This window comes from Magnolia sinica, chromosome 1, assembly GCF_029962835.1.
Source record: "Magnolia sinica isolate HGM2019 chromosome 1, MsV1, whole genome shotgun sequence".
NCBI classification, from domain to species: Eukaryota; Viridiplantae; Streptophyta; class Magnoliopsida; order Magnoliales; family Magnoliaceae; genus Magnolia; species Magnolia sinica.
The window spans coordinates 124403304-124422149 of NC_080573.1; the positions used below are offsets into that span (position 1 = coordinate 124403304).

General features: G+C 39.5%; 1 protein-coding gene and 1 pseudogene across 1 annotated transcript; both read right to left on the bottom strand.

Moving 5' to 3' along the window:
* Nucleotides 1–202: 202 nt before the first annotated feature.
* LOC131218565 (inactive protein kinase SELMODRAFT_444075-like) lies at nucleotides 203–2144 on the bottom strand. Its single transcript, XM_058213218.1, has 3 exons — nucleotides 1997–2144; nucleotides 1433–1665; nucleotides 203–461 (listed from the first exon to the last, which is right to left on the bottom strand). Exons 1-3 carry the CDS (start codon nucleotides 2142–2144, stop codon nucleotides 300–302), a joined length of 543 nt encoding a protein of 180 aa, XP_058069201.1. The 3' UTR covers nucleotides 203–299.
* A 7099-nt stretch (nucleotides 2145–9243) lies between these two features.
* LOC131249050 (PI-PLC X domain-containing protein At5g67130-like) lies at nucleotides 9244–18583 on the bottom strand (annotated as a pseudogene).
* Nucleotides 18584–18846: the final 263 nt, after the last annotated feature.

An 18846-nucleotide genomic window follows, 5' to 3' on the forward strand; every position in this document is an offset into this window, starting at 1 on the left:
TATTTGGGCTAGGTCCCATACATGGTACAGTACCTAATGCATGCATTGGATATCCAAATTTAGAAGTGCATGTGGAGAGGTATATATGGGCTTAGGAGAGCTCTAGACCATCATGTATTTTATTTTACCAAGAGAAATCCAATACCAGGAAAGCCACCAATGCTCCCTGATTTTGCAAATGATCACCTTTAGCTGCCCCAGAGCTACTGAAAGCCTATTCTTGAATTCTAGCAGTTCATTGGAGATCTGAGCTGCACCTAGATAATAAAAAAACCCATAGATCTATGTGACCAACTTGCCTATAAGTTCATATTGGAAGTAACAACACAATTACCATATAAGTGACTGGAAACACTGCCATTAGCTATGTACTCATAAACAAGCATTTGCTGGTTATTTTCCTGGCAATATCTCAAAAGAATTACAATATTTCGATGCCTGATGGATGACAAGTAGCGTACCTAAAAGAAAATTAAAACTTCATTATATAACATTTAAACGATAAGAAAAACCAGAAAATGCAGATATTGATGCATATCATTACACATGTGCATATGGTTGTATGCTATCTTGTAAAACAGAGATTTCCATAAAACAGACTGTGTAAGCAGCCCAAAATATGTGCATAGACTCGTATGCTATAACATGGTCTATATTATATGTTTTACTTTGAAATTACAGAACTAGATCTACAATAAGAGCCTGAGCTCCCTGTTCAAAACTTCTCTGTTGTGCATCTAGTTTGTAGATGTGGGGTCCATGTTGGTCGATCCAAGCAATTGATCTGATGGCCCCATATGGATGGACCATTTCCCCTAATATCCCAAATTGGAAGATCCTAGCCATTGAATCTTTGGTCTTTCCTACACTGAATGTGGCTTATTTCTGCATTCCTTTTAACCACATATTTGCATGCCAACAGTGGGAAGGTAAGAGTTGACCAGTTGAGGGGATTTTTCGGGTATGGTCTATCCATGATGGGCCATCAGGTCAATGGCTTGGATAAACCAACCCTGGGCTCCATATGTACAAACTTGTTGCAAATAGGAAATTTCCCTGGTCGAAACAAATAGGGAACTTGGCCTCTTACAATAACTCTTTTAGAAGTATATAAAATTGTTTTATTTTTTGTTATTTTGAGCATTTAAATTTGCTTGTCTTTTATTTCCTTGGTTATACATATTGAAAGCTTTTTTTTTTTGGTGGAGGTTATGAGTTCGGCCCTTGATCGGTGTTTTTTATATTAAGAAAACAGTTACGCACCTAGTAAGCTATGTTTTGACTCACCTGGCCCATTTGTGTGGTTGGTTCCAGTCCAAACTGGTCTGATCTGGGTGTTAAAACACAGGCTCTACCGACTCAATTCAGTGCATTCATAACTAAGTAACACCAGCTCTATTTCATAATCTCATGTGGATAAAGATGCGATTACCTCTTCGATAAGTTCCTGATTAGGTGCACCAGGCCGCGTTTTGATGGCCACAATCATCCCATCATTAAGCAAACCCTTGTACACTTCTCCAAATTTTCCTTGCCTGATCAGATCGATATTGCTGAAATTCTTTGTAGCCAGGTTTAACTCGTCCAACATAAAACGCCTTGCCTCTCGCGAGTCGGATGGGTGAGGGCCACCTCTCAGAAGAGACAATTCAATGGCTTGTCCTGCTGCAAATTATCAAGAAAACCACATGATTACTTTCTTCAGACTGAAATCCACATGACTCTCACATACTCTTAAGTTGGCGTTTGGATACATTAAATAATTGAATTGCAATAATTATTTCAATCTAGCGGAAATTACCAAATTATAAGTACCTTTGTAGTAATAGTATTCAAATTGCAGAAGTTAACTTTCAAGTTGGAATTGGAAGGGATTTAACTGCAAAATGAATACTACGGAAGGTAGATGCAATTTGGCCATTTCCAGTTAATTGAACTGCTATCCCAATCGAATTCAGTAGTGCACCCAAACACATCCCAAAAGTAAGGCATGTACCTTGAAGAGATGGATCTGAAGAACCTGTCTCAGAAGTTCTTGAAACACTCCTCTTATGTAGTAGGCAGAACCATAGGAATACAAGTAGTGCCACCAATCCAACAGCTCCTGCAGCGCCTCCAAGTATCACTGCAACAGATGTTGTCATTTGGTATGTGCCACACTTCAATGATGCAGAACAGGAGCCTGGAAATATATATTCCTAAACATCGAAGATGAAATATAAAGGACATTACTTGATGTCAACAGAATCACCAACTGAAGACCCAAAAAAGAATTATGGCCTGTTTGGCAGACACCTAAAGATTGGTTCATCTCATTTTAGTTAACTGTGATTATGCATTAGGAATCATATTTTTTTTTGACAACCAACAATCATGATCTCTAATACATAATTACAGTTATCTAAAACAACAAAAACTCATTTTTAGGTGTCTACCAAACAGGCTCTTAGAAGATGCCAATGACATGTCCTAATTCAAGAAACCAAGATCCATAGAAACATGTTTACAGAATTATCGAACACAGGAATGCTGATTCAAGAAAGCCCATCTTCAAGTGTCAAACTCCTGTGCCAGATGTGCAATCCTTGCAGATGCCTGTGGCATCCGAGACTTTCATCACACATGCATGTTGAACATGATCGTTGATGTCATTTTTCTAATAATCTTCTTGGTACACGTGTCCCACCTGATAAACGGACCAACCGGACTTTTGGGCTAATGAACATTCACCACAGGCACCAACCAACTTCCTGGATCCTGAACACAAGCATTTTTGTCGGTTGAAGATGGGGCATCTGGAATTAGCATCGCCTTGTTGAACCTGTTTCAATTACATGATTCCAATTGCATCTCCATATTGATAGTCCTAAGAAGGATCGATATAGAGTCAATTTCCACTCTTTCTTATTGTTATAGAATTTTAAAATATAACATATTGCAACCAATTCCATGTTTCTTACTCCAAATCCAAAATCCTGTTATCCATCGATGATCATACTCTACTATGAATGAGGAAATAAAAGAAAAGCAGAGAAATCTTGAATTATGTCGACATATTTCAGTTTCTGGCAAGAGTAGTTCAATACCCGCAACCTTTTCCCGCAAAAAGATCGCAGCACAATCTCAACAACGCTTTGGGGCTCGGCTCCTGAACTGTACGTGAGCTGCCTCATACGGCTCTTCCTAAGAACGTCGAAGCCCCCCTGTCTCAAAATTGGATTTCTTTATTTATAGTGGTCAGCCTTTCGAATGCCTCCTTCCGGACTTTTCTGAGAAGCCCTTTACGACTATAAAGGACAGGCTTCATTCGCCAATCATCGATTGATTCAATCACATTCTCCACACACCCACATTGCCGATACAAAAAATCACCCACATTCACATCAAGAATCCTCCTTGGCAGATCCTAACAAACCGACAACCAATTGAAAAAAAATGAGATACCGAAAGACAGTTCCACCCAATTCCCCTCGAAACCAATCTGGAAAGTTCCTGTAAAGACAATGAACCGATCCACCAAATGCTTCTTGAGTGTTTGAAGAGCACAGCTTGATTTGAACAAGCTTCACTTCATATCAATTCAATCAAAATTCCCATTCGTGCACGTGTCGTCCTAATCAAAATTCACATGCATTCTTCCTCATTGGACCCCAACAAAACCTCCCACATCAATAGAAAAGAAATCAATGAATACCCAGATGCCACCACATGGCATCTAGAGAACAGTTCCATCTGCTCCTAAATGAATCCGATTCATGATCTCCCAATCGAAAGCAATCCCAACTTGCCGGCTTTCAAAAAAATAAGACCCTCCAACTGCTCTCAGATCCCAATACAACCAACACTCACCTTAGGCCAGGAGAATGTGTACTGCATTTGGATTAATTAAATCGAGTCCGCTTCTCTGTATCATCGTTTCGAATACCAACAATGCCGACAAACAGACAATGACCCCACACCGACAATCTGGGTATAAAAACACCATCAAACTACCATTTCAAAGTTCAAACCAATTAAAAAGTTCAAAAACAAACATTTTTTTCTTCTTATTTTGATGTTTCAAAGAAAACCCATGTGAGCAAAATTCAAATGGATGGTAAAAAACCTCGCCCCAAAAAAACATGGGTCTTGAACAGTACATACATAGAGAGAGAGAGAGAGAGAGAGAGAGAGAGAGAGAGAGAGAGATAGATATATAGATATAGATATATTGAGAGAGAGAACATGGGTCTTGAATAGTATATACAGAGAGAGAGAGAGAGAGAGAGAGAGAGAGAGAGAGAGAGAGAGAATTTGAATTATAGGGGCTATAAAGCAGTTTGAAGGGGTTGTCTAGTACTGCAACTTAGAGGGATTTGGATGGGTTTTTTTGCCATCCTGTCCCATTTTTGGGATGTTGGGCAATGGCAGCAGAGAGAGAGACTCTCCCCCCCTTTTTTTTAAAAAAAATTAATTTTAATTTTTTTAAGCATGTATCTCTCTATTGAAAGTTGTGGGGTTGTGTTATTGCTAACATCCAGTTGCATTGACGTTGCTCCAACCGAAGGGGGGAAAAACAATTAATAATAATAATAATAATAAGAGCTTTGCTAAGCACATGTGCTAGAGTGTCACACATGTGCAATAGAGAATCCATCCAGAAGGTTGGTCAAAATATGTAAGTGTTCTTGCACAAAAAAATAGATCTGGTCCACCCAGCAAGTGGGCCACAATCTAAAAAACATCTGAACTGGTTAGAAATTTTCATCAGTAGAGTTTTTTTTTTATATATTTTAAAGAATGATTTTTAACCATTGATTTACATGGATAATATTTGGATGGCATAGGTTATCCTATTGAAGTAATTACAGTGATGTAGATAATATGGTTGTTTTGATATCATCAATGATATCATCAATGGGTCATGTGCCCAATATATTAATAGCCTAGTGACACACGTGTTACACATGCAACTCTTGAAAGGATTTTAGATGTAATCCAAGCTTCTACTTTGGATTTAAAACCCCCTCTTTAACAGGATTTGAAATTCCTTGTAAAAACCCACAATTACTTTATGATGCCAAACATGTAAGGGAATTTGAAATCCTCCCAAATCCATGGTGTCAAACTAACCCCAAGTCTAATTATCTAGAAGTGTTCCAAGTCAATTTTGGTGATTTTGCTACTTTTAGTGACTTTACTAGCATTTGAAGTGGAGTTGAGTTAGGAATTTAAGGCCAGTATAAGCATCATCAATTTGTTTGTAAGAAGGGCAACTCATTTTAATCAATTTTATTTCACTTTGAGAAGTTTTCTTTTCTTGTGGATTCTAGTCCTTACATAGAGAAAGAAGAGGGATGATCTTTTTTCTTCTCCTTTTGCCTTTGAGAAGTTTTCTTTGAATGTCACTAGACATAGCCCTTCCAAGTTGGGGTCCATTGAATTAACAATCTTATAAATCTAATCACTAAAGCATATCAAGTTAGAAGTCTTGGATACTAATTACATCTTTAGGGCCATTTGGGAGCTTGTATTTCTAATGCTTAGATTTTGAATCAAGGTGATTCAGAATCCTTCACTTATGTTTGGCAACTTGTATTCAAATTGCACTGGAATCCAAAAATGACAATGCATTGAAATTATGTAGTATATTAATGGGATATTGAATTTGATTAGTAAATCAACTTTAATATCCCTAATTAATGTACTTATGTAATGTTTGACACAATGATTGTAACAAGCCCACTAAAATATGTACTTTGGCAAAAAATAATGAAATTCAAAGCCTTGAATGGGCCACAAGCATAGGATCACAACTGATGAACCGACTAACATTTTTTAACCATTGATTTATGTGGCTAACTTGGACTGCTCATATCATTCTATTAATGTAATTTTAGTGATGCAACTGATAATATGATTTTTTTAAGGATATCATAAGTGGGCCATGTGTGCAATGGATGATTAGACTAACGATAATTATGTTATACACATGTGACTCTCCTACCTTTAAAAATGAGTAAAATAGAGGAATGACAATTTCAACAAAAATAAGAGATTTCATAACTCAGCAAACTGAGTATTTAAAATCCACATAGATTCCAAATAGTTCCTAATCCACACCGCCAAATGATCCCTGGATTCTGAATCCATTAAATACCCCCAGAATCCATTCAACACCCCCATCCACAACCCTTTAATAGGTTTATAATTTAAAATTATTTGAATACTTTAAATGGTATGAATCAAGGAATAACGATATTTCACTTGTCATCAATCTTGTGGAGACACTAGCCATAGATTCAAAAAACCAAAATCCAGACAACCAATCCACTCACCCAAACAAAAAATACGATTGTCCATTTCTAAAATTTAAGCCATGGACATGCACCCGGTATTAGTTCGCGCCGGCAAAGGATCTCCTCCAGCGTTGGCTTTGCTCCGGGAGAGGCATAAAAGGGTATAGAAAAATGGATGGACGGTTTGAATCGTACACATACAACAGGGTGGGTCCCACGAGTGTACCACCTATTGTTTGGAATGTTACTAGTTCACGCCTGTATCACCTTATGAAAAGTCAAGTGCAATGAATGCAATGGTCCTGGGTGGTGTTCAATGGTGGATGTTTTTGTCTCCAGCCATTTCCTATAGTGTGGCCCACTGAGAATCTGGGTCAGGCAGATTATTAGGACCGATGTCTAAAATGGAATAACCAATCAGATGGATGGTATGGATTCTCACAAAACAGTGGATCCACGACAATATGTATCAACTAGATATTCATGTTTTCACTTTACATAGGCATACGTGACAATACTAATAGATTAGATGGCAATATATGCCATGCTATGGCTATAGGAATATTTCAATGGTGCACAATGGTGAATACTGTATTTCATTTTCCGCTTTTTGCTGCATAACATGAAATGGGCATAAATGCTTGGATGAAGACCATCCATCCACCAAACTTGAAAACCAGTGTCCCAAAAACAGAAACCAATGCTTCTCTACTTATTACAAAGTCTACATGATCTTTCGGAAAGTGCAAAAATTCAATACGTTATATGAATCAAAACAAATTCTAACTTAAAATGCTGATATGAGTGGGTTATACCCGAAAATGATAACCAACAAGAAGGTCATTGATGGAAATAAGTTGGACATGACATATACAAATGTCGACGAAGTTTGTTCTAGTCGTCCAGTATAATACAATGTCCTAGCAAGCACAGCCCTGAAACACACCATAACAAAAAATTTAAAAAAAAACCTCAGAAAATCATGGGTATTAAAGACTGCATTTACTTACAAATTTCAGCTGAGTTGGGAACATCGATTCTGTTTTCCGGTAACTTTTGGGAATGCATGGTCCATTAAGCAAAAGAGCTTGTATAAGAAACTTCAGTGATTTTATTTCCAGATAGCTATCTATAGCACCTGTCGTATGCAATGGGTACAAAACCAGCCTATCATGTTGTGTGTGACATCTACTCGGTCTGCATCTCATGTGAATGGATGGTCCTAATCATAGGTGAAGATACATTCATCATGAGGCCAGTGTGACAAAGGGCTTGGACCACCAGCATGTGTTTCAACTTTCTGTTAGACACCTATGCTGCATACATGACCTCATAATTACGCTGAGTAGATAATCACAGCCATCTGATTAAGAGCCTTTGAAATGGACGATAAGACCATTTTGCACTACCGTCCCTTTTGTTACAAATGAATGGTCATGGAGTGTCATACCACATCCAAACTGAGAGTTGGATCTACTTCATTTTTGGGATCACGCACTAAAATGATCTAGAAAAATGGATGGACAGAGTGAATAAAACTCTTACACAATAGTGTGTAGTGTGTTCCACAAAGCTTTTCCAGCACCACCAAATAACTATGTTGGTGTGTGCTACAACAGCCAACCATGTGTATGTGAAATCCTATTCTATCAGTAGATGTGCCTAGAATTGAATATTCTTACGGTTATAGCTATATTGTCGAGCGCACAAGATACTGTTATAGTCCATCATTTCTATTATCTTGCTTCACCATGGAATGCCACATGATGATTTTATTGTAGGACATTTTCTGTAAGTGCCGGCTCTTCATTTTTCCCCCATTTTCAAAATGGCTCCTACCTTTATCTTTAAAAAAAGCAAAGCTAAAAGAAAAAGAAAAGAAAAAACAAGGGGCTTCTTTATCTGTTCATGACCCCACGTTTTTAGACCTTGTTTTCAGTTCAAGCAAAAGATTTTTCTGATAAAAAAAAAAAGAAGAAGAGAGAAAAGAATCATCCCAAAAGCAGAAAGAACTGCATCATCATAATCGTAAAGATACAACCATCTGCATAATATGATCAAAATATACTTCATGTTAGACCTTGGGAAGGTCCCGACAGTGGGCAAACCGTCCCTCTCATGGGACAAAATGGCAACTGATGGTTGAAAAAAATCAAACTGATAGGACAATCCTAGCTGCCTAACATTTTCCCACTGAATGTGATCCAATGCCATTTTATTTAACTGCCCATTTTAAGGCCATTAATCTGACAAATAGGAATAACCAACCTGTATTTATACAACTGCGCACTGCATGCAACTAGAAACCACATATACAAATCACTTCTGTATTTTGTATCTCATGTAAACGTTTTGAAATGAACAGACCAATACCTTTCTTAAGCATTGAATGTGGGGTCCATCTATCTTAGACAGTGTCGAGATCTGAGCATTCCACTTTCTTTCTTCTTTTTTTTTGGAAAAAAGGGCTTTCCCCTGTATCTTTGTTAATTAGCAAAAAGAGATATACAAAGACTGGATGGACATTCAGGAGGGCTCCACAATTACATCGGGCCTCACCTATTGTATAGCCAAGATGGGCAGCAGGAAAAGGAAGAAAGGAAAAAAAAGAAAAAAGAAAGAAGAGAAAATTGGATAGACAAAATGGGCGCTTCTCGAGGATGAGAAGAGGGAGACAGGGAATCATGTACGATGAGAGGTTGAACCTAGCTGTGAAGCACTCCAAGCTCCCAACCCACTCCCTGAGATCGAATCTCTCAACCCACTCCCTGCCTTGCGCTGGAGCTCCTGATAAAGCCCATACCGGCGCAATCTAGCACAAGGGAGCCTCTAATGTGTCTCGGGAGATCGGCTTTGGAGCGATAAAGGGAGTCAGCCTGTTTATCGCTACCAAACTTTGCTAGAGCATCCGCGACAGAGTTACCTTCACGGAGGGTGTGGGAAAAAAGCAGGTTAAGCAGCCGAATCATGCATCTGAGCATTTCACTTGAACCTGTATGCAACATGAAAATTAAAGCATTTGAGCAAGTATTCAAAAAAAGCTAAGGTAAGCTAACAACATTTGAGCAATGTATAGAACGCCAGCTGCAGCACCATTCCACATCTAAAATCCTTTAAAATCCATCTATCAGAAAATTGATTTCTTCTCGTATAAGTGAAGATCTGATGTAGCGAGAAAAATTGAAAAATCATATAGTAGACTAAAGAAATAAAATTTCAAACAAAATTCACAATGAATCATTAAAAACAAAGAAGCAGAAAATTCAGAATTTCAATCAAACTAGCAGGTCAGGACAGATGCAACCTATTACTATGAAATCTAAAATTTTTGAGTAAGAAATGATAACAGAACAGAACCTTTCTGTAAATCTTCACAATGAGCATATGTTTTTATAATTTTTAGTTGGAACTTGGAATTATAATCTAATGGCACATATCATGCGCCGTGTACTCATGCTGCATTGTGCACACTCTTTCTCTATTTTCAAGCAACTGCTAATTTTCTTCTTGAAAGTGCTTTAAATTTGTCTGAATTGGAAATCTTTCCATGTCTTCTGTTCTGTTTGTTTTATTCTCTTAGCTTCCATTTCTAATGAGTTCTCTCACCACCTTTACTGAAAGATATGATTGTGGGATGATTCTCATAAATTATATGATTATTCTTATTTTTATTTTCTGTGCTCTTGATTCTCTTCTCAATATCTTCCAAAGAATCTTATTATTATTCAGTAAAATCCAGAAAATCTGGCTGTAATGCTGTGTGCATTATAATGACTGACTTTTTTTAATCAGCCAAATTCTAGCGATGTGAAGGAATTCAGAATGAAGCTTGAGGAGAGGAGACACATGTTCAAGCAAGACAATGTAAGAGCACATGATGAAAACATAGCCCACGTACAGCTAAAAGTAACTGGGTGATTGGAGTGACAGATAGATTGATTTTAAAAGTTTAAATTAACCTATGAGAGGCAAGCATAATCTATCATGCGGCTGAAAATGAAGAGAACGCAGATCAGAAAGACATTACGCTTGAGAGTGAGTTTCAGGTGTAAGTTGCATACAAGTGAAATCACTTCTTTTGCTCAGGATTTCAAATGCACAAAAAAAGTTGTGAGTGACTTACAGCTTGTAACTCGCTTACAGGTGAAATTTTCTGTCCAAACACCACCTTTAAGTGGGGTTGCCTGTAAACCCTTGACAACTAATAAAACTTCCAGGCATCCAAATGACCCCTAAATGCACCGGAAAATTGAGAAATCATATGATCATTGGTCTAAGCATGTAGTGTCCTCAGATAGATGGCTAAGAGAGAACTAAAGTGGCAATCTAAATTCAACAGAAAATGCCAAATTTGGGTTGGTGGGTCTTCCCAATCTTGCTATATTTGGGGCATGGTCCATCCACTGTGCGTCCCATCATAGTAACGGTCTCAAAGACTGAACCACAGGCCCCACTTGTACAGATTCAAGGCTTATACAGTAAGTATCCCTAGGCCAAGGATCAAATTCAAGGAGAAAATCAGATAGAGGAGATAATTACCACAGTCAATGTGGTCCAACCATGAAAAAACCCATGCTGTCTGATGGCTTCTTCATCTGGAGACTTAGACATACTTGCCAATAAGCACAGGCTTCCAACTATAGACATTTCTACGTTCATGAAGCATGAGCTGTGTTTCTTCACCTGCACCAAAAGGAAACAATATAGAAAGGATAGAAGAAAATGGAGAAAATGGAGGAATGTAAAGGAGTCTAACTTGAGAAGCCCACTGACAGGCTTCCAACTATAGACATTTCCACAGTCATTAAGCATGAGTTGTGTTTCTTTACCTGCACCAAAAGGAAACAATATAGAAAGGATAGAAGAAAATGGAGAAAATGGAGGAATGTAAAGGAGACTAACATGAGAAGCCCACTGATAGAGAGAAGAAGCCAGACCAGAGAGCACAGAAGCAACTAAAACAGGAATGATTCCACGAAAGAGAACTTGATCTGGGTTAGTGCCACTAGAATCCCTGCCAGAACCTTCTCCAAAGCTTAGAAGTATGGCAGCAATTATTAGTAAGAATAGGGCCCCCATTTGTTTAAATGATTGCTTCTGCCTACAGATTGCACCCAGAAAAAAATATAGTAAAGTGAATGTCAGAGAACCTGGTAATTCTCTGAAATTACCTGCAAGCGCATAGCCATTAAAATGGCCTAGCATCAGCCTAGCCAACAGAAATGCTCAACTCAGAAAATATAAGAAAAGTTTTCTCCTGCCTTTGGAACCAATAGGAAATGATTGAAAAGTTAGACATAAGACAGTGATTTACTATCTGGAATAGGCCTAGGAAAATAACCAGTGATTAATAACCACTGCATTCAAAGAGTAAGTGGAGAGACAAAAAGAATCTACAATACATCTGGTAGTATAAACTATAAAGTGAGTCAGGAGTCAACAAAGAACATTGAAACTTCTAAAATAATCTTACATGTATCAAGACCAACAGACCAAGTCTATGGTTCTTATACTGTTTCCCCTCAGCTAGAAGCAAGGTTCTCAAAACTCGGTTTCAGTGTGCAATTCAACAACGAATTAAACCAACCAGGCAGACAGTGACTCATCAAAGCAAGGTTCTCAAAACTCGGTTTCAGTGTGCAATTCAACAATGAATTAAACCAACCGGGCCGACAGTGACTCATCAAAGCATACATGTTTATGGTCAAAAGTCCAAAAAGAAAGAACTGATGGCTAGGATTATCTGGTGGGGCTTGTGGGACTCCCCCTCCATCGCTTCTCTGCAACACACGATCCACATACAAATAGGCACATGCACTAAAGAATTAAAGAAAAAAATAAAATAAAATCCATGAACAAAGACCCAAATGCATATAAAGGAAACACAATTCCATCTTTAATGAAAGTGAGATCTCATGCATTACCTTGTAGAAATCGACAGTAATGAAGTTGGGCCATCGTTTTCCTGTTGCTTCATAGTCATGCTAGTAAGTGGAGCTAAGTTGTCCTTACAAGCTGTCGCTAAATTAGGATTGTCGGGGAAATAGTTCTCTAAAACAAGGGATCTTGTTGTTGTGTTCATGGGAGATGATTCCGCACAATTAGGATAAGAACTCGCCTTCATCCCACTGTCACCATCTGCAGTTTCAGCCCAATCACCAAAACCAATAAAAAGAGAATCAACGATAGCTTCATATGTTTATACTCCTATGCATCAGAAATTCAAATTGGACAATGCTTCCTATTTTGATGTATTTTATATCAATTTCATTTTATCTCGAAAAGCAAATTGATTCAAGGAGAAAACATAGAAATTTTATATTTTGACTAAATTTCATTAACAGTGCAGACCTACTCATGAAGCCACATTCGCCAACCTGCGGAAAGCATTAGAGCATGCATCAAGTGGTCCACGCTGATAAATAGCCAGGCCCGAAAATCACGCCAGTTCACTCGTCAGGTGGAACACACATTTAAAAAAGAACAATGTGTTGCGCAGCACACCAACAACGTAGTGAACCGAGATCCAATCTCAGGTCTCACCCATAAACGATAAACAAGAAGAAATATAAACTAGAAGAAGAATCAAAGCATTCCAAACAAACCACAAGACAAGATATACGTGGAAAAACCCCAACAAGGGTAAAAAACCACGGATGCAAACTTCCACTATGAAGAAAACAAAGATTACAGGGCAATAAACTAACCTCTTCCCTTGGAAGTACAGAGAAAACCCTTTGCCCACACCTTGGAATAACTCTCATCATACCTAGAAAAGCCCTAGGGACCCCTATTTATAGTTTAGGCAACTTCCCTTTCGCACCTCTGCGAAAACCGACTCAAAAATCCGCAGTCCGCATCAAATCCGGAAACGAATATACGTAACCTCGACTGGTCGAGCATGGGCCTCGACTAGTCGGGTACCATGGAACCAAAAAATCGATGCTCACTGGACTTTGAGTCGAGCCAGTCCACGATTGGTCGAATGGGCCACTCGACCGGTCGAGCGACTGTCTAGATGTAGCTCCACATCTCAACAATCTCCCACTTAGAGACACATCGCCATAAAGCTTCGTCTTCTTCATCCGGAGTGTACCACCTCCCTGTCTTCAAGCCTGAAGACCAATGAAAGCTGAACAGAGGTTCAGCTTCTCCCATGTGATCATCTTGGTTAGCATATCCGCAGGATTTTCACTTGTATGGATCTTCTCCAGAGCAATCGATCCATCTTCCAGTAACGAACGTATGAAGTGATATCTAATGTCAATATACTTGGTCCTTGAATGAAAGGCTAAATTTTTAGCCAAGTGTATTGCACTCTGACTGTTACTGTACAGCTTGCAATATGCTTGCTTCTTACCCAACTCTTCCATGAAACCTTGCATCCACACCATCTCCTTGCACGCTTCTGTAGCTGCAACATATTCTGCGTCCGTCGTACTGTTAGATACTATCTTCTGTAACTGAGAGACCCAACTGACTGCAGCACTGCCCAGAGTAAAGACATAACCTGTAGTGCTTCTTCTGCTGTCGATATCTACTGCCAAATCTGAATCTACGTAGCCTTGTAGCTTGATTTCCGATCCACCATAGCACAACCCTATATCCATAGTACCTACCAGGTATCTAAGGATCCACTTCACAGCTTCCCAATGTTCCTTCCTAGGGTTGTTCATGAACCTGCTAACAACTCCTACTACTTAAGCAATGTCTGGCCTCGTGCTCACCATAGCATACACGAGACTCCTAAGAGCTGACACGTATGGGACTTTAGCCATGTAGTCCCGTTCCTCCTACGTCTTTGCACCTTGCTCCTCAGAAAGCTTGAAGTGGTTGGCTAATGGAGTGCTAACCGGCTTAGCACCTCCCATATTGAATCGATCAAGTACCTTGGCTATATACTCTGCCTGTGACAAAACCAGTTTCTTGTTTTCCCTGTCACGCTTTATCCTCATGCCTAGGATTTGTTTTGCAGCTCCTAAATCCTTTATGGCAAATTCTCTAGACAGTTGTCTTTGAGATCTGAGATGTCCTTCATGCTTGAACCGGCCACAAGCATATCATCAACGTACAGAAGAAGGATGATGTACGATGTATCAAACTTCTTCAAATAGCAACAGTGGTCTGCATGACATCTCCTAAAACCGTTTCCCAACATGAAACTTTGAACTTCTTATACCACTGCCTCGGGGCCTGCTTTAGGCCATATATACTCTTCTTCAGTCTACATACCTTGTTCTCCTTTCCTGGTGCCACGTATCCTGTCAGTTGATGCATATATATCTCTTCTTCAAGGTCCCCATAAAGAAAGACTGTCTTAACATTTAGCTGCTCTAGATGTAAGTTCTCTGTAGCCACTATACTCAAGACTATGGGAATCGTAAACATTTTCACTACCGGTGAAAATATTTCAGTGAAACCGATACCTACCTTTTGTTGAAATCCTTTCACGACCAATTTGTCCTTGTACCGTTTCGAACCATCGTGCTCCTCCTTCAGTCTGTAAACCCACTTGTTATGAAGAGCTTTCTTACCCTCGAGTAGATTGACTAGCTCCCATGTACGATTACACTCAAGAGAGTCCATCTTATCATCCATGGCCTGCTCCCACTTAACCTATGTATCTGACTGTAATGCCTCTTTAAAACAATCTAGTTCACCATTATCTGTCAGCAGTAGATAATGTAAGGAGGGTGTATCGGACCGTGGGTCTCCTCTCCTGAGTAGACCTCCTCACAACCGGTGTCTGTGGCTCTGCCTCATAATGCTCTTGTGCATGATCATCCTGTGGCGCTGTAACACCCATGTCCGGTAACTCTTCCAACTCTATGAATTCTTTCTCCTCGGCCTTATTTTCCTGCACACTATCCTTATGCATCACTTTTTCATTGAAGACGTCTTTGCTTCTGATGATTTTCCTGTTTTCTGCATCCTAAAACCTGTAGCCAAAATCATGCTGCCCATAGCCTATAAACGTGCACCTCCTGGACTTCGCATCCAGCTTGTTTCTGTGCTCTACATCAATGTGAACATATGAAGTGTAACCGAACACTCTGAGATGTGCAAGGTTCACTTCTTTTCCAGTCCACGTTTCTTCTGGTAGCCCACCATCCAATGGTGCTAAGGGACTTCTATTGATGAGATATGAGGCAGTATTCACAGCATCTGCCCAAAAAGTCTTGGGCAACCCTGCATGTAACCTCATGCTCCTGGCGCGCTCAAGGATGGTCCTGTTAATGTGCTCAACCACACAGTTCTGCTGCGGTGTCCCTGGAATGGTTTTCTGATGTTTGATTCCATTTGCTGGACAATACTCCTCAAATCTCTTATCACAGTATTCTCCCCCATTATCTGATCTGAGACATTTGATTGTTTTACCTGTCTCGTTTTCTACCATTACTTTCTACTTCTTAAATACATCAAATACATCAGATTTGTGCTTTAAGAAATAAATCCACAGTTTTCTACTAGCATCATCAATAAAGGAAACAAAATAACATGAACCACCAAGAGATAATACCTGTGCTGGTGCCCACACATCAGTGTGTACAAGCTCCAACAGATGCGTCTTTGGAGCGCGTCTTGTCTTCTTGAAGCTTACCCTCTTCTGCTTGCCATACACGCAGTCCTCGCAGAATTCCAAGTCAATAAACTTCAGCCCTGGTAGCTTCCCTTTTAACAATAACACTTTCATCCCCTTCTCACTGATATGTCCCAACCTCTGATGTCATAACTGTCCTTTCACTCCAGTTGATGTGACTGCGAGTGAACTATACGATCCTGAAGTCACGTACAGAGTACCTTCCTTTTTTCCTCGAGATATCACCAAGGCACCTTTTGTGATCTTCCAGGAATCACTAGTGAAGGTCGTCACATATCCGGTATCGGCCAACTGCCCCACTGAGATCAAATTCCGTTTCAAACTCGGTACATGTCTGACATCCCTCAATGTCAAAGCCGTTCTATCTTTCTGATTTATATAAATGTCTCCCTTTCCAACAATACTGCACGGCTCATCATCACCCAGGTAGACTCTCCCGAAGTCACCTAATACATAATTACGTAGAACCTCCTTACATGAAGTGGCATGAAATGAAGCACCTGAGTCTATAACCCAAGACTCATTCCTCGTATCAAGAGACAAGATCAACTCCTCTGTGTCACTCTCCTCAGATAGATTCACTGAATCTTTCCCGCCTTGAGAGCTTTCTTCTTGTTTCTTGAGCGCCCTGCAATCACGTTTCATGTGCCCCTTCTTGCCGCAATGCCAACACCTGTCTTTGTCTTTCGGTCCCTTGGACTTCTTCCTCGACTTAGAACGTCCATGTTTATTACCTCCTTTATTCAGCTATCTTCCTCTTCCTTCAACGTTTAGAGCATTATCTGAATCCCATAAAACTCCTGATGCCTTTCTTCTAGATTCTTCGCTGAGAATTAGACCGGCCACATCATCAAATTTCAGCTTTGTCGACCCTGAAGAATTGCTCACAACAATCACCATACCATCCCAACTGTCAGACAAATTGGACAATATCAATAATGCCCTGACCTCATCCTCAAAAACAATGCCAACGGATTCTAACTGGCTCGTGACTGTATTGAACTCGTTTAGATGTTTAGCCACGCTCCCACCATCTGACATATTCATGTTGAATAGTTGTTTCTTAAGATGAACTTTGTTGGATGCTAAGGGTTTCTCATACATGGTGGCTAGGGCTTCCATTAATTCTTTTGTGTTTTTCATCTTGGATATATTGAAGGCGACGCTCTTAGACAAAGAGAGTTGGATCGTTCCTAAAGCCTTCCGATCCAATAAAAACCATTCATCATCTGTCATCTTCTCTGGTTTCTTCTCTTTTCCTCTTAGAGGAATATAAAGGTCCTTTTGATACAAATAATCCTCCATCTGCATCTTCCAGAAGGCAAAGTTTGAATCATTAAACTTCTCAATTCTAGTCTTCCCTTCTTCCGTCATCTCTCCCAATAGAACTAAAACCAATAGCTTTGATACTGGTGAACAAAGAACCGAGATCCAATCTCAGGTCTCACCCACAAACGATAAACAAGAAGAAATATAAACTAGAAGAAGAATCAAAACATTCCAAACAAATCACAAGACAAGATATACGTGGAAAAACCCCCAACAAGGGTAAAAAACCATGGATGCAAACTTTCACTATGAAGAAAACAAATATTACGAGGCAATAAACTAACCTCTTCCCTTGGAAGTACAGAGAAAACCCTTTGCCCACACCTTGGAATAACTCTCATCATACCTAGAAAAGCCCTAGGGACCCCTATTTATAGTTTAAGCAACTTCCCTTTCAAACCTCTGCGAAAACCGACTTAAAAATCCGCAGTCCGCATCAAATCCGGAAACGAATCTGCATAACCTTGATTGGTCGAGCATGGGCCTTGACCGGTTGAGTACCGCGGAACCAAAAAACCGATGCTCACTGGACTTTGAGTCGAGCCAGTCCACGACTGGTCGAATGGGCCACTCGAACGGTTGAGCGACCGTCCAGATGTGGCTCCACATCTCAACACAATGAACATTTTAAAAGAATTACCAGGAGTCCACATTCAACTAAAGCACGTGGCCTGCCCAATGAATGTACAACAACCCTTATTCTCATGCCACATCATCTACTCGGCAGAGCCCATGTTATGCACGGCTCTAACATCAGGGATGGATGCATGTGGGCTTAGCAAAGCATGTACTAAATTTCTACAGAAAAAAAAAAATCATCCGTCTATCTATAATAGTTCCACTACAAGATCTGCATTTATCTCCATTTATGAAATACATTTATGAAAGGAGAGAAAACAGGGCTTACATTGGTTTTCTACAACATATCTCCACCCATAGGCAATGCCTTCAGAAGCCTCCTTGGCTGATTTTGAGGTGAATACCAACAAACGCTGGTTCTTACTAATCAAATCATCGATGATGGGCCAATCCTACCCATTTTTAGGCATCCTTGATACCAGAAACCAAAATTTCCTCAGGCTGGCGGCATCGAATACCTTAGTCAGGCCTTGAGGTGATGTGACATAATCTTCTATGAAGATTGTAATGATCTCCAAAGGTTGGCATCAAGGAGCACTTGAATTTCTTTCAGCACATTAATAGCAGGTTGTTGCTAATTAGATAGGTTAATCAGAATTCAATCATTTCATTAGATTTATATAAAAAGGAATCAGCTGCGACTTACGAATGCTATCAAATTGTAGCATTGGCCTCCAAAGGAGTGGCACAACCAACAAATGTCATTGTTGAAGTCGTACATATTAGGCATCACCCCTCTAACATCCTTCTGCAATGATTCAGAGTATAAATAGCAGCAATAAAAAAATAACCATATCTTTTTTTCGTTCACTTTTTTCTTTTTGCAAAAATATTTATATATTTGTTAAGATGGACATCTTGTTCATGAACATTATACAGTAGCAAGCATGTAAATCATATCTTCTATCTAAGAAGACCCACCTACACATACATACAGATCCCATCTTCAAGACATAAGTATTTCTATGTTGCGTGTATGTAATTTTCTGTTAGTAGAGT

What these genes read in the sequence shown, in the direction of transcription:
- LOC131218565 (XM_058213218.1), bottom strand. Translation starts at nt 2,144, where the DNA reads ATGACAACATCTGTTGCAGTGATACTTGGAGGCGCTGCAGGAGCTGTT. An exon ending in TTCAGATCCATCTCTTCAAG is followed by an intron (nt 1,666 to 1,996) that starts GTACATGCCTTA and finishes GATAATTTGCAG; the next exon opens with CAGGACAAGCCATTGAATTG. An exon ending in ATCAGGAACTTATCGAAGAG is followed by an intron (nt 462 to 1,432) that starts GTAATCGCATCT and finishes ATTTTCTTTTAG; the next exon opens with GTACGCTACTTGTCATCCAT.